Source organism: Martes martes (genome assembly GCF_963455335.1).
Source record: "Martes martes genome assembly, chromosome: 4".
NCBI classification, from domain to species: domain Eukaryota; kingdom Metazoa; phylum Chordata; class Mammalia; order Carnivora; family Mustelidae; genus Martes; species Martes martes.
Genome location: NC_137891.1, coordinates 168,335,662 through 168,357,963, shown reverse-complemented (window position 1 = coordinate 168,357,963; position 22,302 = coordinate 168,335,662). Strand labels below are relative to the sequence as shown.

The window sequence follows — 22,302 nt, the reverse complement described above, 5'->3', positions numbered from 1 at the left end:
CAAGGTCAGATTCCTACTGCTTGTTCCCTGAGAAGCTGTATAGTGCGGTGCTTAAAAGTGTGGCCTAGGAGCCAGACTTTCTGGATTTGAATCCTACCTTTGTATTTATTAGCTGTGTGACCTTCAGCAACTCACTTAACCTCTCTGTGCTTTAACGTCTCTATCTATAAGATGGGGATAATGATGATAGTACGTATTTCATGGGATTGTCAATAAGCCTTTAGGGAGGGAATATGTGTAAAATGCTCAGAACGCTGCCTGGCCCGTAGTCACAGGTAAAGACACTTTAGTTTCAATGAATTCCTCATGGTGAAGACTCTGGGTCTGGGTCCCCTACAGGCTCAGAGGACTCAAATCCTGAAGAAGAGACCACCACTGTCCTGGTGTGCAGACCCCTTTGAGGCTAGGAAGCACTCTCCCTGACCCACCCCATCCGGGCCAGCAGGTGCCTGACCCAGCCTGGCCCCCTTCTCTACCCTGGCTCTTCTCATTCACCCACCAAGCATTCACCAACTCTGACCCCACACTAGGCCTGCGCTGGCTGAACAGACCACTGACTTCAAGTGTCAGTTTTGCACAAGTCCAGAGAAGAGAGCAGGGACTTCCCTCCGGACCCCATCCTGGACATGCTGCCTTATGTCCCCCCATTTCACATTCTCCTCTCAACTCTTGTCATTTTCCAAATGTAGAAACAGAGGCCCAGGGAGGGTGTGGAAGTGGTGGAGGCAGGATTCGTAAGCAGCTGTGTCAGGGTGACAATATTCCCAAAGTGAGCTACAGACTCAATGCAATCTCTATCGAAATTCCAACCACTTTTTTTGCACAAACAGATAAGCTGGTCCTAAAATTCATAGGAACGTTTAAGGGACCTAGAAGAGTCAAAATAATCTTGAAAAAAGAACAAAGTTGGGAGGCCTTAGCCTTCTTGATTTAAAAACTCACAATAACATGACGGTAATCAAGATAGAGTGGTATTGGGGCGCCTGGGTGGCTCAGTGGGTTAAAGCCTCTGCCTTTGGCTCCGGTCATGATCCCAGGGTCCTGGGATCTAGCCCCGAATTGGGCTCTCTGCTCAGTGGGGAGCCTGCTCCCGCCCCCCACCCCACGCCTACCTCTCTGCCTACTTGTGATCTCTGTCAAATAAATAAATAAAATCTTAAAAAAAAAAAAAAAGAGTGGTATTGACATAAGGTTAGGGAGACACGTGGGTGGAATAAAATTGAGAGTCCAAAAATAAGCCCATACGTTTGACTGATCTCCAACAAGGGTGTCAAGGCCATTCTATGGAGAGAAAGCATAGTCTTTTGGACAAAGGGTGCTGGGGCACCTGGAAATCCACATGCAAATGAATGAAGTTGGTCCCCTACCTCACACCATATGCAAAAACTTACTCAAAGTGGATCACAGACCTAAATATAAGAGCTGAAACTATAAATCTCTTAGAAGGAACCATAGGGATAAATCCAAGGGACCCTGGACTAGGCACCTGTTAGATACCAAAGCAAAAGCACAAGCAGCCAAAGAAAAACCAGATAAAATGGATGTCATCAAAATCAAAACCACGTGGGTGTCTGGGTGGTTCAGTTGGTTAAGCCTTCAGATCAGGTCATGATCCCAGGGTCCTGGGATCAAATCCCACATCAAGCTCCATGCTCAGCAGGGAATCTGCTTCTCTCTCTCCCTCGGCCTGCCGCTCCCCATGCTTGTGCTCACTCTCTCTCAAATAAATAAAATCTTAAAAAAAAAAATTCTAAATCTAAACCATTTGAACATCAAAGGACACAATCAAGAAAGTGGAAGCCAGGGGCGCCTGGGTGGCTCAGTGGGTTAAAGCCTCTGCCTTCAGCTCAGGTCATGATCTCAGGGTCCTGGGATCGAGCCCCACATCGGGCTCTCTGCTCAGCAGGGAGCCTGCTTTCCCCCAGCCCCCCCCCTGCCTCTCTGCTTTCTTGTGATCTCTGTCTGTCAAATAAATAAATAAAATCTTAAAAAAAAAGAGAGAGAAAGAAAGTGGAAGCCAACACACAGGATGGGAGAAAATATCTGCAAATCAAAGAAGCGATAAGAGTCTAGAGTCCAGAATATATAAAGAATTCCAACCATTCAACAAAATGATAAATAACCCAATGAAAAAATAAGCAAAGGATGTGAATGGAAATTTCTCCAAAGATTTTAAAAATGGCCAATAAGCCCATGGAAAGATGCTCAACATCATCAGGGAAATGTAAATTGAAACCACAATGAGATACTACTTTATATCCCTAAGGATAGCTTAAATAAAAAAGAAGGGGTTGCGTCGCTGGCTCAATGGGAAGAGGGTGTGGCTCTTGATATCAGGGTCCTGAGTTTGAGACCCATGTCGGGTACAGAAATTACTTAAATAAATAAATAAACTTTTTAAAAAAAGATATCAACAAGTTTGGATGAGGATGTGAAGAAATAGAATTTTGGAGGCATTGCTGGTGGGAATGTAAAATGGTGCAGCTCTTGTGGAAAACAAAGCTAGTTCCTCAAAAAAAATTAAACATAGTTCTCCTATGGCTCAGCAATTTATCCCTAGGTAGAGGGGGGCCTGGGTGGTACAGTCAGTTAAGCATCCGACTCTTGGTTTCGGCTCAGGTTGTGACTTTGAAGTCGCAGGATTGAGCCCCATGTTGGCCCCATGTTCGGCTTGGCGGGGAGTCTGCTTAAGGCTCTCTCTCTCTCTCCTTCTGCCCCTCCCCGTCTCTAAACTAAATAAATCTTTCCAAAAAAAGTTTATTCCTAAGTAGATACACTGGAATTGAAAACCAGTACCACTTACACAGAAAAGTTCACAGTAGCGTTATTCACAGCAGTCCCAACGGAAACCACGCAAATAGTCATCAACTGATTAACAGGTAGATAAAATGTGATAGAGCCACACATGGGCTATGAAGCCATAAAAAGGGATGAAGCACGGATACAGGGTACAAGCATCAGCTTTGAAAACACTACGCTAGGGGGCGCCTGGCTGGCTCGGTTGGTTGAGCACAGGCCTCTTACCTCAGGGTCACGAGTTCAAGCCCCACATGGGGTGGGGAGCCTACTTTGAATGAATGAACGAATGAATGATAAAAATATTATGCTAAATGAGAGAAGCCAGTCACGAAGGACTGTATATTCTATGACTCTCCTTCTAGGAAATGTCCAGAATTGGCTGATCCAGAGAGACAAAAAGCAGATTCGTGATAGCCAAAGGCTGGTGGGAGGGGAAAATGGGGAGTGGTTTGAGGTTTCTTTCTGGGATGATGAAAACGTTCTGGAATCAGAGTGTGGTGATGGCTACAAAACAGCGTGAACACACTAAAAATACTGAACTGTATACTTTAAGATGAAATTTTTTTAAAAAGATCTTTTTCTTAAAGAGAGAGCACAAGTGGAGGAAGAGGCAGAGGGAGAGGGAGAAGAGGACTCTCCACTAAGCAGGCCATTCCAGGACCCCAAGATCATGACCTGAGCTGAAGGCAGATGCTTAACTGACTGAGCCACCCAGGCGCTCCATAAGATTTTATTTAAGTAATCTCTACACCTAACATGGGGCTTGAACTCACAACCCCGAGATCAAGAGTCATGCTCTACTGACTGAGTCAGCCAGGTGCCCCTAGGATGCCGAATTTTAGGTTATGGGAATCATACTTTTTTTTTTTTTTTAAAGGAGGAAAAAACCCACACTAGCTCTTGGCCTCACAGAGCTAACATTCAGAGTAGGGTGGAGGGAGAGAGGAAACACACACACACACACACACACACACACACACACAGAGCCAAATTACTGTTGTGCTAAGTGTCTGAAGGAGGGGTAACAAGAATGAGAGCTGTGATGGTAGTGCTCAAGAAGACTTCCTGGAGGAAGTGAACTGAAGGAAGAAGGGTTAGCAAAGTAGGGAGCAGAGGGAAGAACAGGCAGCAGGGAAAGCATGTGCAAAGATCCTGTGGTGGGAGGAAACTTGGCAAAAAGAAAGGTGCAGATAAGCCCCTGAGGCTGAAGCATGGGGAACCAGAGGGGGCAGAACGCCAGAGGTAAGGGCTGGAAGGGTTACTACATGCTGTGGCCTGCTGCCAACATGGCGGGGTCAGAGGCCTGAGCAGGAGAGCAGCTTGGAGCTGGAGAGGAGGCACCAAGCCCTTCGAGTGCTCCCTTGGGCCAAGCATCATATTGGAGGAGTCGGGCACCTAGTGCAGAGGGTCAAGTGTGGGAAGGAGCTGGCAGGCCATTTCTCCCGACTGAGCCACTCCTCACGTGACCTGATGGAGGGAGGAAAAAATCCAATTCCCTGACTTATTTAGCAGTCTCCTGCACTGATGCTCCCAGGAAGAAAATAATGATGAAAACCAGCCTCACTGCTATGGCAACAGCAACCACTTCTGACTTACCCTCCTGACTAAAGGCTTGGGGGGCGGTGGCGGGGAAGCCTGCCCAGCCTCAGTGGTGGGCGGCAGGAGCCCCTCCCCCAGGGCTGCAGGATCCCCCTTCCCTTTCCATTACAGTCCTGGCTCAGCTCCCAGCTTCTCCACTTCTCCCAGCAGAGAACTGCACCAGCCGCCAACATCTGGACAGCTCTTCACAGCTCAGTCTGTGATTTACGCCACCACCCCCCACTGCAACGTGGGGTTATTAGCCCCACTGGACAGAGGAAGACACTGAGGCTCAGAGAGCTGAGGGGCAGTGCCTACGGCTAGGTACCCTTCCCTATGTCCTGCCCTTACTTCCACCTGGCGAAGGTCCATTTACCTGCGCAGGTAACCTGCCCTGATTCGTCCATGGTACAAAGGAATCAATGAGTAGAAGAACTGTTACCCTCCCACCCCAGCCTGTCTCCTGCTTCCGCGCCTGGGAATCTATCCTCATCCTAGGGTGGGGTGCCCTGTTCTGGTCTAGCCCAAGAGGGCCGGGGTGGGGGTCATCTGAGGCTGCCTGCGCCCTAAGAAGTGTGCCCCCAGGGGGCTGGGCTGAAGTGTCTCCCTTCACAATGGCTGGCTCTGAACTTGAACCCTAGATGGCTAATATTTCACCCTCGCTAACTCTGGGCCAGGCCCTGTGCCCAGCACTCTGCAGGCACCACGTCCCTCAGCCTCACAAGCGGAGTGAGGGATGGGCCATGGCCCCGGGTCTGTGGTGGAGGGTGTGAGGGCGCCGCCTGAGATCTTAGGGCTGGAGCAAACCCAAGTGGTCTGACCCCAGAGCCTGAGCTTTTGACAGATACCTGCAGCCCCCAGGAGACTTCCCCCCCATCCCCCACCCTCAGGCAGGCTGGGAAGATTAAAGTGGGGGTGCAGAGGAGCAGAGGGGAGGGAGCTGAGCCAACGCCTGCAATCATTTCCTGGCCCTGGGCCAGAAAGCTGCAGGCAGAACCTGTTGGAAGAAGAGGGGCTTGCTGTCTGCTGCGGTAAGGGAAGGAAAGGGAAGGGAAGTGGGGTGGAGGGAGAGCCCCTCCTGGGAACTGGGTCCTCCCTCTCTCCAGGCCTGGGGTTCACAGGGATAAGGAAAGGGAAGAGAGTACCTACTAAGTGCCTATGCTGAGCCCAGCACCTTACAGGTGGTGTTTCGAATTATCGCAGAGTGACACTAAGAGATAACAGCTAACACTTATTATACGCCAAGTGTCTCTCGAATGCTTAGCATCTGATTCATTTAACCCTCACAGAGACATGGCAGGTAGAGACTGAGATCACCCACGCTCCACACGCAGGGAAAGTGAAGCGTAAAGAAGAGAAGTGACAAGGTCACACGGTGGAGACAGATCTGAACCAAGTCCCTGGGCCCCAGAGTCCATGAGGAACAGACTTATTATCCTGCTAGGACAGTGGCAGCCGCATGTTCTTAAGGAGGAGATCGAGGCCCTTTCTTGAGGTCACCGGGTGTCAGAGTGGGGGGTCAAGTCCCGTCTTCTGGGAATGTCTGACTTCTCTTGTGGCACCTCCTGGACGGATGGGCACCTTTGCCACTGCTCCCCATCAGTTCCCGTCTGGAAACATCGAGAGCACGGGGAAGGGTTCTAGCCATAGACTCTTGCCTACGGCTGCCCAGACTAAGCTGAAGAGCCAAGTGCTTCCACCTATCTGGGGAGTTTATTTTTGTTCTGGGTATTTTTGTCTGGAATCACACACCCAACCATGATCCTTTCCAGAAGTGGTGTCAGCCTGCTTCCTAGAACAGTTCGCAAAGAGCTCCACTGTCTTCCTGGACCTCTGTTTACCCATCTATACATGGGGTTCGAGGATTGTTCCAGGGGACCCTCTTGGCCCCCACATCCCAGGATTCTCGACCTGGGAGTTTCCCATGAAGCCAACAGTCATGGCTCTGGGCCCTATAGGCGTGCCGCCCTCCGAAGGATGGGTCGTGATTTCTGTTGGCTGTGTGCTAAGAACTAAGTGCCAGGTGCTGTGCTGAGTGCTCTCCAGGGAGTCTCACGCTGAGTTTGCTCAGTGGCCCTAGGAGGCCGGTATGATTATCTCTATTTACAGATAAAGAAACAAGTCAGACTGAGCAATGTGCCCGTGTTCAGACTCCTGGAGAAGAGCCGAAGTAGGGTGGCTCACCATAGCCTGGTCCATCTGGGAGGGCGAGAGCCGATCACATATGTCAAACATTTGGCCATTGCAGGTCCGATAAATTGAGCCCCCCACCTTCCATCCCATCCCATCCAGCCTACCCCAGCCGATAGCCACTGTGCGAGTCCCAGGTCAGGCCCCCGACAGTCTCTCACTTTGGGGGGGGAGGGGGGCGGTCCCCGTGTCCTTAGGGGCCTGTCTTGGGGATGACAGCTAGTGGCAGCTGGGGGACAGCAGCCTGCTCAGATGGCTCATGGGGCTGCTGACAGCAGACAGGCGGTGACAGGCTGCAGCAGCTGGCATTGCCCAAGGCAGATCAGGCACCTGGGAGCCTCTGCCTGCACCCGGCCTCAAGTCCAGAACCTTCTCTAAGATCTGGGGGTCCTTAGGACCAAAGTGAGAGAACCAACACAGCACCATGCATCTAAATATTTAAGTTATGAACCCAGCTAACAGACCCTTAAATAAAATATGTCCTATCTTTCCACCTAGACATAACGGTCTGGAAGCCAGGCTGTGAATGTAAATTCCTCTGACCCTCTGGAGGGCTGGGCTCGAGCACAGTAGTGTCCAGGCAGCCCTGGCCCGCATTCCCACCCCGGGCTCTCTTCTGGGCAGGGGCCTAAACACAGGTCAGGACACCTTTGGACGTAAGTGTCAGTAACATCCACCCCCACAGTTGGCCTTTGTCCCTGAGGCCTGGAGTGCATACACCAGCCATACAGGCTGTCCTCTGGAAAAGCCCTGGCAGGTCCTCAAAGTGGGCTTGGGGCCGAGTGGATGGGGACTGGGATCTGTTGTGAGCAAACTGGCAAATCCTCACTGGAGACAGGTTCCCAAAGCAATCTCGGGCCACACAGGTGCCTGGGCCCCAGGAGCAGCCCAGGGGGATGAAGAATCAGCTTTGAAGTTAGCACTGAGAAATCCAGACCAAGCCCAGCTCACGCCTTGCTTGCAGACTGGTCGGCGCCTCACTGACCGGCATCTCTAAGAAGGCCTGTGCCTCCCACACCATCACTGAACCCCCAGCACCTACTCAGGGCCTGGCACAGAGAAGGCGCCAAGGAAGAACAGACGGGTTGAATGAACGAAAAAGCTCTGTGATTATTCACCTGGGTTTTCCGTCCGCTCCCAGAGGTCAATCAAGCATCACACATTCACAGAGGGCCAGGTGGCTCCAACCCAGAGCTCCCAGTCCAGGGCGAGAGATTCGAAGCGGAAAAAGGAACACCCACCATGACGGAAGTGGCGGGGACAGGTGTTGTCAGAGCCTGGAGGAGGACATGTGTGTTGGGGGCGGTGCAGGAGGACAGAGAAGCTCCAAAGAGGAAATGATGAGTGAGCTGGCCTTCAGGAGATCCAGAGGGGAAAGGACGTCTAGAGGCTAGAACAGCAAATGCAAATGCAAAGGCACTGAGGCATGAGGGGTAGCTGGCGTGCTTACAGCAACGTGGTCTGCACTCCGGCACCAGAAGCTGATGGGCCAGCCTGGGCAGTGTTGCATCCCACTGGCTAGACCCAGTAATTCTCACCATGGCGTCCCTGGACCAGCAGTTATCAGCAGCACCTTGTTGGAAACTCAGGGTTAGGTCCACTGATGTGCATTTGGAGAAGCCCTCCCAGTGACACAGCTGCACGTTCAAGTTTGAGATGCACCACATTAGGACTTCTTCCCCAAGGCAATGAGGAGCCATGGATTACTGTAAACAGAGGGAAGGAGGACCAGAGCTGCACTTCACGATGGTCCCCGGGGGAGTCTGGTGAGGGGCGGGTAAAAGTCCTACGTCTGCAGGCTGGCCCCATGCGGCCCCTCACCTCCAGCTGGACAGAGCTGCCGCACGTGTCAGAAGAATAATCTATCCGCACTTGTGAGGGACAGGGCCACCAGAAAGTCAAGACCCTTGCTGGGCACAGGGCCTGTTGCCAGGGTGACCACCTGTCACTAGGAGAAAGGGGGTAGCACCCTACGGAGGGTCAATGAAGGGGAGCTGGTTATCATGGCAACCTCGCCGCAGGTGGGACAGGGCAATGGAAGGAGGCCTGGTTGTCCCCAACTACCCTACCCCCGTTCCCAGGAGGGAGCACCACTAACCCCACTGTCCCCCTCTGCCCGCATCTAGCTCATCATCCCCTCCTCTGTCCATTTGGGCCCGAGGTGGCCGTTCCCCCCTCTCCCTAGGCTGAAGCCACACCCTCCTTGTCACAGCCTCAGGGCTGGGGGGGCTGTCTCCGTGGTTACAGCCCTGGTTCTCGGGGTATCCATGGTGATCTTCTCTCAAGAGGCCCGAGACATGCATCTGCCAGGCCTTCACCTTCCTCTGCCAAGGCTGGTCCTGGGGGTGGTGACCCAAGTCAGCAGCAGGGGCTCCCCCAGTCTCTCTAGCTGACACTGGGTGTGGAAAGAGGAACGAGACGATTCAGTGTGTTACCTTCAACGGGGAGCTGGCTGCGGAAGGCGCATTAAAGAGCTTGTGAAGCTCAGGGGAGAGCAGAGCTCACCCTCAAACCCAGAAGAGCACAAAGCACGAGGAGTCTAGAGTGCGACAGGCCAATAGCCCGCTACCCTGGGCAGGCTCTGTGCCTCCCCGAGCCTCAGTCTCCTCACCTGTACATCGGGGACAATATTAGCATCTACCTCCGAGGCGCCTGCAAGAGACTCAGTGAGGAGAAGCATCGGAATCTAGAAGCATAGCGCCCGGGATCTCCCTGCAGCCTGTGCTCCCAGTCCTCGGGGAGGAAGGAGGAGCCCCTCGCCCTGGCTCCTGGGTGACCTCCCTCTGCTGGTGGGACGCCTGGTGGGGAAAAGCAGTGGCTCTGCAGACAGAAACACTCCACAGACACTGACTTCTGGTACAGTTCTTATTACTATGATCATCGGGCTGTGAATGGAGGCCCGCCTCCTCCAGGTAATTTACATTTCCTATTGTCAGCGTAGTCTTCATTCGCTATCATCTGATGCCGGGATGTTTTCTAGAAAGCAGGAGCCATGTTGTGTTGCTCAGTTTTCGCGCAATGCCTGGCCCAGGCCCTGGCAGGGAGCACCCGAGAAGCTCAGCACGGGAGGGACTCGGAGATCATCTGCTCTAACAGCACGTGAGCAGAACTCGCTGCGCCTTAATCTTACGGAGCTTGGATGCCTCCGGGGATGAGGTCCTTATTCCCTGCTGAAAGTGGGCTGGTGCCCGGGACTCCAGAGAGGCTGAGCTCCGTGGGGGGCAGCGGGAGCTGAATGGGCAGCTTGCAGGAATGGGGGCTGCAGGGAACTCCGGGGCCACCCCCACCCCCATGGCCGAGCAGCCCCCTTCCCCTCCCCCTGAGAGTTGCTAATAGGAGTGGTTCTAATTATGCTCTAATTGCTTTCTTCCAGGCAGTTTCTCTGGAGCCAAGGAGTTCAGAGTTCATGAATAAATGAAGAGGGAGGAAGCGGGAAGGGATGCTTATTGATTCACAAATCTCTACGTGCCAGTGTCTGCCCCACAAATGCTTGGGCATGCAGTCGTGTGCAGGTTTGAATACAGACACACACACACACACACACACACACACACACATGCACACTCCAAGCCCCAAACCTCTCTCTCCCAAGGACCCATAGCAGGTCGAAGGAAGGTAACAAGAAGTCTCCTAGATTGGTCTGAAGTCGCAGTCCCAACTCTTGTCACTAACTTGTGCTGTGGTCTTGGGCAAACCCTAATCTTCCCACCTGGATGGTGCAGGAGTGAAGGTGATGTCTGAAAGCCTCCTCTCGGAAAATGCAGACTTTAGGGGGTCGGGGGGGAGGCACCCAGCGAGACAGGACCCTGGGCTGGGCCAGGTACACATTGTTGTCCTCAGGTTGCCCTTTCCTCTAGATGCCTCATTTCCAAAGATCTGGCCAAGCAGCCGGTCGTTCCCAGAAAGCGGCAGGAGGAACGCTTGTCTCTCCATGCTGGTGGGGGGCCTGGTGGGGAAGGGCGGGGCTCTGGTCTCCGAAGCCTGCCCAGTAGCCCACCATCTCTGAGGTCTGGGGCCTTGGGTGTTTCCTCTGTTAAATGGCAATGATAGGTTGTGTGTTACCAAGGTTCCTTGAGAGCATAGAACGGCCTTAGGCAAAGGCCTGGCACAGAGTAAGCGTTTGGTGAGTGGTGTGATGTTACCAACCCTGCACAGTATAGACGGTTCATGACAGATGAACTATGGTCAAGCAACTTGCCCCACATCATGCATTAATTTGACAGAATTTGAACCCCGGACCATGGGACCCCGAAGCCTCTGTGCTCCAGTCTTGGTTCTCCACTATATCTGATTCATCTGGTCCCCAAGAGATGGCACCTGGCAGGTGACCATAATAATGTACCAAATAACAGAGAACTGTAGGGGGAAATGAGCATCAAAAACAGGTTCTGTTGCCAGTGACCAGGCGGGAGTGAGCTGATGTAGGTAGAATGAGGCCAAGATTTCTTTCAAGGTCAAAGCAAAGTGCTGGGTCTGAGGGACCCCAGGACTCAGTGCTTCTCCAGCAGCTGGGGCCAGGTGGGGACAATGGGGATCCTTTGTATATGCTCATGGAAGGAGATTTTACTCCTTCGTGACTCCCACTAAGAAACCAAAGCTAGGAATCCTGGCTTTTGGCATCAGGCAGAACCCACTCTGCCACTACCTTGCTGTGTGACCTTGGGCAAGTGACTTCAGCTCTGTGAACCCCAGAGCCCTCATCTGGGTAATGGAGATGACCAGAGTCCCCCTCTAGGGCTGCGGCGAGAGTGCCAGGAGAGGGCTCGTGTGAGGCCCTGTACTCGAGGCCAAGAGTTGGGGGACTTGGGGTCCGACTGCCTGGATTTGCATCACGGCCCTGCCACTGCCTGATGTCAGTGCTCACGGCCTCAGTTGCTGCTTCTGTGAAACGAGGATGATAGCTCTACCCCACGGGGGCAGAGCAAGGGGGAATGGGCTCCTACAGGGGAAGCAGTTACAGCAGTAGGCAGCGTGGCCGAAGTGCTCAGTAAATCTATAAGAAGGCACGCATGCAGACTCCCTGCAGTCCATTTCACTTATGGAGAAAGAGCCCCAGAGAAGGGCAAGGACTGGTCCAAGGTCACAGAGCTAGTTCACGGCACAGCCAGGCCCACACGGGAGTTGGCTGTATGCAGGGCCCCCTGTCCACACCTCATTTTGCACGGATAACCCTTCAAGACCCTTCCCAGCACCTGCGCCAGCCTGCTCGGGCTTAGGGATTCTGGGGGGGCCACTGAAGCAACCTTCTCCCGTCTTCCCCGCTGGCTCCAAGGCTGGCTCCAGCCAGTGGGGCGCATCAGAGGGCAGGGAGGGTGACCCGCCTTCCTGCCCGGCCCCACCAGCCCCTTCACTCCGGGGCTGGCTGCAGAGGCCTCAGAAACAATCCAGGGGCCCAGGACTGGAACACCATTTGTCAGCCCGGCATGGTGGTGGCGGGCTTGTCTCCATGGCAACAGTGCAGTGTGAAGGCATCCTGGCATCATTAGGGAGCGCGCTGAGTAGTATAAACAGAGGCTGCAGTAGATTACACGCCTATTATGAGCAGTCTCGGGCTCTGAGCACTGGTAATTATGCCTAATTGTGCATTTAATTGTGTAATTGAAAACCCACATCTCTGATTCAGGCTGGGGCTGCAGAACCTCCCCCCACCCCCCCCCCCAAAATGGGCTTAGGAGCCATCACTATCCTGAAAATCCCAGGGCTGCCTCCCCTTCTAGGGCAAGGCACAGCCAGAGTAGACTTGGGGTTAAAGAGCCTACAGACTCCCATATCCCCCACTCCCCGTGCCAGGAGCTCAGCCAGGATCTGTGATTTGGGATGGGGCAGGGAGGAACATGCTTAAGGCAAAGGGACATGGTAGGAGCCCACAATTTCCATTATTCCTAACAGATACCATTTTATGCTCTTGCCACTGTCCTCTCAGGACCTAGAACCAGCATCTGGTGGTTCCAAGGGACATGGATCATCATCAGCTCCATTACACATCCAAGCAGTCATCCAACTTACATATAAATTCTTAACCACCACCAGTGACAGGGAACTCACCCCGTGACTGTCAAGTCTGCCCCTGCAGAGCCTCTGTAGATAACCTGAAAGCCACTGATGGAATTCAACAATCTCCTCTCCCATTTCCCAGTTTCCCAGACTGGAGAAAATGAGGCCCAGAGAAGGGCAGGGCCAGCTCACAGTTGCACAGCAAGTGAGGTCCAGAACCCCGGGATTCTGACTTGCAGCTGAAGGCATATTTTGCACCCCAGGGTGACTTAGCATCTACAATTGTGCCTGGCACTTTGTGGGTGCCTCATAAATATTTGCTGAATACAACTCTGGGTAGGGTTAGCTGGAGGCAATTCTGACTCTCCGACCCAACAGAATTGAGCCTTTCGGGAGTTCAGGATGCTGACCTGCAGTGGCCCGGGGTGAGTCATGGGTCAGACACTGCTGCTCTGAAACTCTGCAGTCCAAGACCTGAGTTTACAACTAAATATGTCAAGTGGGCATTTGGGATGGGGATGGTATGGACGCTCATTCAAACCGAAGACAGAGGAAAGAAGAGGGCATGGGAGCCCCAGACCCCCTGGCACCTGGGTGTAAAGCCTTGGGGAGGCCACTGGAGGTAGGGGGGGTCCTCCTTGGCTCAGAGACCAAGCCTCACATCACTGCTGCCCACAGCAGGAGGGGCTGGCGTGGCGGCCGGTCTGGTCTCCCCTGGGAAAGGTTGGGAATCATTGCTGGCTTAGAGCTGGAGAGGTCCTCTTAGAAGATGATGAGCCTAACCTCCTCCCTTTATAGAGGGGACACAGGGGGCCACAATTCCCCTCTGCTCCCCTCTGTAGGGCTCTGAGTCCAGAGCTCCCTGCATTAATTCAGGCCACCCTTGCTACAGTCCCATGAGGGGGTGTTATGATTATTCCCATTTTACAGAAGAGAAGACTAAGCAACAGAAAGGCCAAGGCCACCTAGATCTGGCAGAACTTCCGCTTCACTTATGTCTTCTACGGATTGAAAAAGGGACATGTCCCCTTTCCTACACCATGGTTTTTAGATTCATAGAACTTGTTGTTTCATTCCTGGAGCATTTAGGAGCAGGAATGTTTTGTGAGGTTTACTCAGTGTATCTTATCTCAAAGGAGCCTCCTGACAACTCTCCGAGGCAGATCAGTCTCCTGATTGAGAGAAGTGCAGGTGGAAGCCCAGAGAGGTCAAGTGTCTTGCCCCAAGGTCACCCAGCGACAAAGAGGTAGAGATGGAACTCAGACCCCAGCCAGACCCCAAAGCCCAAGTTCTTCCCTGTTGACCGCTCTGCCTCTGGTTCGCCAGCTGCTCTGAGAGGCAGAGGCCCGGAGGCCAGCTAACGCATTCAAGCCTGCAGCCACAGTAACAGCTCTGCTAAAAACCTGGTGCACGGGGCTCGCAGGCGAAAGAGTCTCAGATTCATGGGCCCTCTCCCTCTCCAGGTCAAGGCCAGAGGCCAAGGGTATTGGAACTGGGCTCTCTCGGACCACAACCGGCTCCATTGCCTGTAGCCTGGAACGAGCTTTTAATAAACACACTTCTAGGGCGCCTGGCTGGCTCGGTCGGTAGAGCATGCAACTCTTGGTCTCGGGGTCACGAGTTCGAGCCCTACACTGGGCACAGCGATTACTTTAAAAATGGCATTAAAAAAAAAAAAAACCCAAACCAAAAAAACACCATCTCTGGTCTCAACTTGCTCTTCCATCACCCATGCCCCTCTGAAGCCCGAGAAGAGAAGAAATGTCAGTGATCGCAGCTGACCATCTCTGCTTGGCCCAGATTTTACAAGCCCTCTCAACTCTTTTTCCCTCGATGATTCATCCAAGACCCAGGCTGTATCTTCTGTTTCCTTGGTGACAAGTCACTCTGTGCTTCAGGCCTCTGTATGCCCATCCGTAAATGGGTACAAAAACCACACCTACCTCACAGAGTTGTTAGGAGAGCTCACAGGTCTCCAATTTCTTCCCTGGGTACCTTTCCCTCAACCTGCCTCATAGCAACTGTAAACTTGGCACGATGAGTGGATGAGTAGAAATGGGGGACAAGCAGCTCAGCAGGTCTGGCCGTAGCAACAAGCCCTAGTGGCTGAGGAAAGGGTTGGTTTCTCCAGCTGTGTCGGGGAGCTCCCTCCTCGGGGGAGCAGTGGGGCATGCACGGTGGAAGCCGTGGAGACCTAGGTCTGGGTTTGCATCCCCATTCTGTCCCCGCCCTCCACGTGGCCACGGATGACTGAGACGGTAACCAGGGACAAGGCAGATAAAGCGCCTGGCTCATCGGCGACCCCAAACAAACGGAAGTCAGAGCTGCTGTTATTAGTTCCCTCTGAACCGGACACTTCCCGCATAAAGAAACTAAGACTTGAAGAGTTTATGGAAATGACCCTGACCCCTGAGTCCTCCAAACTGCCACAGGGTAGGGGCCGAGCCGATGGCAGCGGGAGGCCGAGGCTCAGAGAGGGGAAGGGACATGCTGGAAGTCACAAAACAAGGCGGCAAGGTCTGTCTGAGCCCCGAGGTATTGCTCCTAACCCAGCCTCACATCTCAGAGCAGCTGCTGTTTACGGGGTGCTTATCCCCAAACCCTGCACCCACCTACCCCTGCAACAGAGGCAAACCAGGGCCATCCCCCTCCATGGGCCCCCTGGGGGCCCTCTTCTCCATCCACCTTGCTCTGCCCACCTCATAAGGGTCTCGAGGGCTGTTTGGCCTCAGTCTGTCCATCTGCAAAAGGGAGCTGACCACCCCAGCCGTCCAAAAGGTATGAGGAACAAAAAGGGTCAGTGGCCCAAACAACACCATGCTCTGTGCTCCTGACTCCCAAGCCTGGCCCAAGGGCCCGAAGCACCTAGAGCAGAGCGGAGCCCCCACACCCACCCCAGGAGGCCACCAGCTTGTAGGCACAGCTGCTTCGGAGCCCAGGCCCCCGCAGGAGCCCAGCTCCCTCTGGTCTCCACCATCACTACTGCTAATAACGACATCAATCAGGTTGACCACGTTTCACACCATTACTCGCAGCTCAGCAGGAAGCTATGTTTTTTCTCCCCTCACCCACCACCTTCGAGAAAGCAGAGAGCTTTCCAGAAGGGAAGAGAATGAAACCAGTGTTTTTCTGGATGCCTACTATGTGCACAGCACCTGGCTAAACCCCTTTTTACAACTCCACAAGGTAGGGATGGCTCTTTCTCTTTGCTGGAGGAAGAGACTGGGGGCCCAGAGGAGTGAATGCATGTGTCCAAGGTCACCCAGAGCAGGGACGAGAATGGCCATGGCAGTGAGGTATGACTGAGCGCTCACTGGCTCGTGGGCCCAGCCAAGTGCATGATCCTATTGAAATATTATCAATTTCAGAGGTGTCTGGGTGGCTCAGTGGGTTAAAGCCTCTGCCTTCGGCTCAGGTTATGATCCCAGGGTCTTGGGATTGAGCCCCACATCGGGCTCTCTGCTCAGCAGGGAGCCTGCTTCCTCCTCTCTCTCTGTCTGCCACTCTGTCTACTTGTGATCTCTCTCTGTCAAATAAATAAAATAAAATCTTAAAAAAAAAAGAAATATTATCAATTTCAGATGAGGAAGCTGAGGTCGGAAGCAGGGAAGAGACCTGTCTGAGGTCATGCACAGCACAAACACCAGCCGCAGCCTGCTGCTGGAGGACAGGGACTCTCTGCTCAGGCAGTAAAGCACACACGTCCTGGGTCTGTCACTGGCTAGCTTAGAGACCTCAGGCAAAGGTCGTCACCTCTCTGAGCCTCAGTCTCCGCATCTGACATAGGGGAGAGCGAGAATATCCATCCTGTTGTGCAGAAGAACGAGGATAAAAACAGTGAAAGCTAACGTTTATCGATCGCTGAACACGTACCAGGCACTCTGCCAAATGCTTTACATATGTAAGCTCATTTGGTTAAATGAGGTAATGCATATAGAGTGCTTAGCACAGGACTCCAGGAATGGGAATGGTAATGATGATGATGAAATTGACGAGGATTCCCTTGGGCAAATCTCCTTGGTTCATCTTCTTATAGGAAGAACAGGGTGGCCTGTAAGGTTGCAGGAAGGAGGTGAACCCGGAAAGAAGGGGAGGGTTTGGGCAGGGGAGGGAAAACAGGAGCACCTGAAAATTAGGGAGTGAATGGCATTAAAAGGGTCAAGATGATACACCAAGTAGAACTCGGGAAAGGAAGGGACTCAAGGTGTTCTACAGAAGGGAACCAGACTGAGACACCCTGAAACCTCCAGGCCAGCCCAGACATCATCCCACAGTCCCAGATGGGCAGGACTGGCCGGACCCCAGAAGATATAGAGCAGTGGTTGTCCCCCATTTTATAGACGGAAAAATCAAGGCTTGCAGTGGGGAAAAGGCTTGCCTGAGTTCACAGGATCCCTGTGGCAGAGCTGGACTTAAATCCAAACCTCCTGCCTCTCAGCTCAGTGCCCAACTACCTGCTGCTTCCCACAAAGGAAGAGTACAGAGGGGTACCTAGATATGCCTGGGCCACAATTCCAGGAAAGTATCCCATGGTGTATATATTATTAACACAACAATAGTTAATAATTATGTTATGTTAACTATAGTTTATTGAGGGCGCCTGGGTGGCTCAGTGGGTTAAAGCCTCTGCCTTCGGCTCAGGTCATGATCCCAGGGTCCTGGGATCGAGCCCCGCATTGGGCTCTCTGCTCCGTGGAGAGCCTGCTTCCTCCTCTCTCTGCCTGCCTCCCTGCCTACTTGTGATCTCTCTCTCTCTGTCAAATAAATAAATAAAATCTTTTTAAAAAATAAATAAGTAAATAAATAAAAATTAAAAAAAAAACTATAGTTTATTGAACGTTCACTCAGTGCTTGGCATGATGCTAAGTTCATCACATGTATTCACTCCTCAAAAATACCCTAAGAACTGGCAACTGTTTATATTATCGCTAACAGATGACAAAACTGTGGCTCAGAGAGGGTAAGCCACTTGCCAAAGATCACACAGCTAGGAAGTGACAAAGCCAGCACTCAAACGCAGGTCTGTTCTACCAAACTCCAGAGCCCTGTCCCTAATCTTGTCCGCCTGAATGCAAAGCCCCCACTTGCTCCTCCCACCCCCCAGGACACACTCACCCTAATCCTTCACCCACAGCAAGTCTATCCTGATTACAGAACAGTGTCTAGAACGAGCCTATTTTACTGTAATGATCAAACCCTGTTCAAAAGAGGAAAAATGACAGTTCCCCTTCTAAAGTTTGCAGCTGAGAAACACTTAACAGCCTTTTCCTTCTCGGCCTCTTTCCCCTGGATGGGAAAACAGCCTCCCTTCTCTCTCACATGATGTCAGGCTGTTGGAGCCCAGCCTTCTGGAGCACGGGAAGCCGTCAGGCAGCCGAGGCCCCTGGGGGTTAGCGTCAGCCAAAGGGACCCACTCTGCCATCCACCGAGGCAGAACGGAGGCGAGAGAGCAATTTCCAAGTCCCTCCTCGGAGCACCCCCTCCCCGCAAATTAACTCATCTAACTCCCACAAGTGGCCCAAAGCCACCCAGCCAAGTTGTAGGAGAATCAGAATCCCACCCAGGTCTTGCCTAATTCCAGAGCCCCTATAGGCTGGTGAACCCTTTAGTGGAAGGGCCGAGGGAGCTGAGCTGGAGAGAAGTCTGGAGGCAGGTGAGAGGGAGGCAGGGAGGAGTAAAGACCTCCTAAGGGACCCTGATGGCTCTGTGCCAGAACTACTTATATTTTATAATGAAGAAGGCAACAGAGTAAGCTGGCCAGCTGCCTGGCTTCAAAGCCTGGCTCCTAACCATGGAACTTTGGGCAAGTTGTTTGATAGGATCATTACGAGGACTGAATAAGTTAATACATGGAAAAGGGCTTCCAAGGGCACCTAACACCTAGTAAATGCTGCCTAAAGCTAACCATTGTTTGCTGCAGCAGCAGAGAATGGGGCAGAATGCCAAATGGGCTTACCTTTGGGGTGTGGGACTGAGCTCAGAAGGAACCGTACCTTTATGTTCTGCACTGTTGGATTATTTATTGATTCATTTTTCACAATAAATGTCCGTTACTTTTTTAAGAATAAAGCAAGTCCTCCTTTAAAATTTAAAAATGAACGAGCAGGGGAAAAAAAAAATCCTTGGAAAAGTTTCATCATTTCTTGGCATTTTGTATTCCTCAAAGTATATAAAGGAGGGTGTTTCGACTGTGAGCCCGGAGTTGCCAAATAACTGATTCATTAATTTATTTTACAAATATTAATGGACTGCCAGGCCCTGTTCCAGCTGCTGGGGATTTAGCAGGGAACAAAACAGATAATCTCTGCCCTTCTAGAGTTTCCATTCTACCTGATTTTAATTAACCCCCTCTGCAACCCTCAAGGATGAGCAACTTGCAGGCAGGCAGACCAAGGCGGCCCAGGGAAGGGAAGTCCCTTGCCCTGCGTCCCGCAGCTGGGAACAGGGCTACCGTCTTCATGGCCTGGCTGCTCCCACCACCGCCCAGGAGGGCAAGGCTGCGGATGGCAAGTTTGGGGCTGGCGGGCTCGAGAGGGGAGAAGCAAGATGAATAAGGAGGTCTGCACATCCAGGCTCAGAGCTTCCGGCTGCATTACTGTATGCACCCGTGCTGGGGAAGCGTGGGGGCAGGCAACAGTGGGGACCAAAGGGTGGAGTTGGGCATCAGGGAGGCTTAGTGCTGGGAGCTCTGCCCAAGGAGGTCCCTTGTGCACCTCTCTGCCTAGAGGCTCAGCACAGCTTCAAAACCTCCTAGTTGTCAGGCCTGAGCTCTAGGATGGGCAGGAGACCCTGGCCTCTCCTGAACCCGCTCCCCAAATTCACCTGCCAGAGCTTGAATTGAATTCAGCCCCCAGATTCACTCCACTGACCTCCCTGAGGCAAGAACCTGAGTTCCCTAAGCTGGGATAAGGCAGAGTTTCCCCAGATGCTCCCCTCCCTGCCAGGGCACCCCAGGATCCCCATCCCTCACCCCTGCCTGCCCAGGCAAGGTGCTGGTCCCCACCCATGACGCTGGGGAGGAACCGATGGCTGATGGAGAGCCCCTGGGTACGGTGGCCACAATCAAGGCAGGGAGGGCGGTCAGCACCCAGTTTGTCTGACTGGCCCAGGACCTGGCAGTTCCTTGCGACCCTCTCCAAGAGAGGTGGCTCTACATTCCCAGGCCTGCCCAGTCAGGAGGGTGAAGGCAGGCAGAAACAGCACAAAGGAGGAGGAGGGAACGGTTCTTGGAGTCTAAGATCCCACACACACACACACACACGGACGAACGTGGACCAGAAATGGTTAGAGAGCTAGAGACACCCCAAGGAGAAAGACGGAGACACACACACACAGGAGCAGAGACTTTGCGATAAACACTCAACACGGGCACAGACCCCGAGGAAGGGAGAGCCGCTAGCAACCAAGGAATATAGAGGAAAACACTCGGCAGGGACCTCAGCGGCTCGGCGGAGCAGCCCGGGACACACCCCCCGGCCCCAACGAGCCACAGTTCCGCAGCAGGCCACTCGCACGGTGCCGGTGGGCGTGGGGGGTACCCGCGCGCAGGACGCACTCGGGGAGCGGGGAGCGCCGGGCGGGGAGCGCACACAAAGAGCCAGCCCGGCCAGCACGAGCAGGCTCCGCCCGTCCGCTCCGTGACTCCCGCCCACCCCTCCCCACCCCAAGCTGGGACCCGCGGCAGACACGCACGGAGACCCACGGCCCACCCGCACGCCCGGGACCCCGCCCCGCCGCACCCCACCCGGCCCCGGCCGCCCGGCGCTCACCAGCTGCAGGCAGCAGAAGGCGACGAGCGTGCAGCGCCCGCTGCACTTGCCCATGGCTCCGGGGGCCGCGCGGGCCGTCCGCCGCGGTGCCCCTCTAGCTCGGCGGCCGCCGCCTCCTCCGCGCCGCGCGGGCTCCGCGTCCTCCCGGCTGCGCGTCCCCGGCGGCGGGACCGGGCGCCTAGGGCCGGGCCCGGGGGCGCCGGGTCCTCAGGGCGGGGGCCGGCCGCTTGCGCTCCGAGTCCATGGTCCGTCGGCCCGCGCTGGCTCTGCCGCGCCGCGCCTCCTTTGTCTGGCCGGCCGGCTGCCAGGCGCGCCTCCTGCCCCGGGGCGGCTGACAGGGAGCGCGGAGCGGGGGGCGCGGGCACCGAGCGCCGCGCGGCGCAGAGCAGCACTGCCCAGCTGGGGCAGCCGCCCGGGCGCTCCGCGGCCGCGGCTTCCCGGCCCCACCACGTGGCTTCGCCGCCGCCGCCGCCACCGGCAGGGAGGGTGGGAGGGAGGGGCGGGGCGGCCGCGGGAGCAGAGAGGAGGGGAGAAGGGGTAGGGCAACGGAGGAGGGAGGGAGAGGCAGGGAGTGACTGGGAAGAGCGCAGGCTTGCGGGCTGAGGGCCCTGGGTCAGACCCGGACTTCCCGGTGGCTGGAGAGCTGTGTGACCTTGCGCATGTCACGTCTCCTCTCTGGGCCTCAGCTTTCTTAGCAAAGTGGGAATAATGTCAGCTTCAGAGTTGCCAAGAGGGTGGAAAGCAGTTGTGTGACTAAAACTCTTAGCCCTGTGCCTGAGCTCCTGAGGGTGCTGGAGCCCTCCTCTCTCCACCCTGTCCCTAGGGCCCGGAGGTTCCAGGCTTGGCCCTCTCATTCCACTCTGGTTCCCAGATCTGCTCCTTATCCCAGCCTCGCTCCTAAGTGCCTGCTCACGTGTTCGTCCTTCCCTCTTTCCTTCTACTGGCATTTACTGAGGCCCGACTGCATACACACCCCTGGGGGACCTGGGGGGCCAGAGATGAGCACTGCAGCGCGGTCCCAGAGCCCACTGAGCTTCCCAGTGCAGGGAACAGGCAGACAGGCTCCCAAAGGCATGGGGGTGAGATGCCTGATGGCAGAGACAGAGGTCCTCCCGAGGGCTGTGGCCAGCCCCTAACCCCCACTGCAGAGGGGAGGGAGTCAGAAAGCAGAAGACTGCCTCCTTCCAAATGCCTGGGTGGCTCAGTCAGTTAAGTGTCGGCCTTCTGCTCAGGTCATGATCCCAGAGTTCTGGAACTGAGCCCCATATTGGGAATCCAGCTCCTTGTTGGGCTGGGAGTCTGCTTCTCCCTTTCCCTCTGCTGCTCCCCCTTCTTGTGCTCTCTCTTTTTCTTTCTCTCTCTCTCAAGTAAATAAATAAAATCTTAAAAAAAAAAAAAAAAGATTGCCCTCTTCAAGACACCTTGAAAAGCACTCAAACTTCCAAACACGTGCCAAATCCATTTCATCCTCCCTGTCTCCCTCCAAACCTCCTATAGTCACCTCCGTGGTTCGCATCACTCAGGCCGGAATTCCTGTGTCATCCTCTTCCGCTTCTCCATCCCATCTGACCATTCTGTGAACCGTACCTTCCCAATAATATCTATAAAATTCCTACTATGTGCCAGGCTGTCCACTGGGAGTGGGGGGACCAACCAGTCTCTGTAGCCACTGGGAGAACAGTCCATCGAGGGACTGTCCTTACAACCGGAAATACGTAATGACAGACTCTGATGAGTGCTTGCTCTCAAGGACAAAAAAAGGGTAAAAGAGAGCCTAAAGGGGCACAGTCCAGGTGTGGAAACCAGGAAGGGCCTCCTTGAGGAAATGGCATTAATCCTGAGAAGACAACAGGAGGGAAGGAGAGGCAGAGGGGTGGAAAACAGTGTTTGGGGTAAAAGAAACAGAACATTGCTAATTCTTCCCACCTTCTCTGCTCTAACTAGCCCTTCTGACCCAGCAGGCAGCATGAGG

At 54.0% G+C, this 22,302-nt stretch overlaps 1 protein-coding gene across 1 annotated transcript in view; it reads right to left on the bottom strand.

Annotated features, from left to right (window-relative positions):
- The window catches only part of NKAIN1 (sodium/potassium transporting ATPase interacting 1), a 40,670-nt gene extending 20,204 nt beyond the window's left edge, over positions 1 to 20,466 (bottom strand). The window contains exon 1 of the mRNA XM_080802871.1: positions 20,331 to 20,466. Coding sequence (XP_080658997.1) covers positions 20,331 to 20,384 — 54 coding nt within the window. The 5' untranslated portion in view covers positions 20,385 to 20,466. The remainder of the gene's footprint in view (positions 1 to 20,330) is intronic.
- Between the last annotated feature and the right edge of the window lie 1,836 nt (positions 20,467 to 22,302).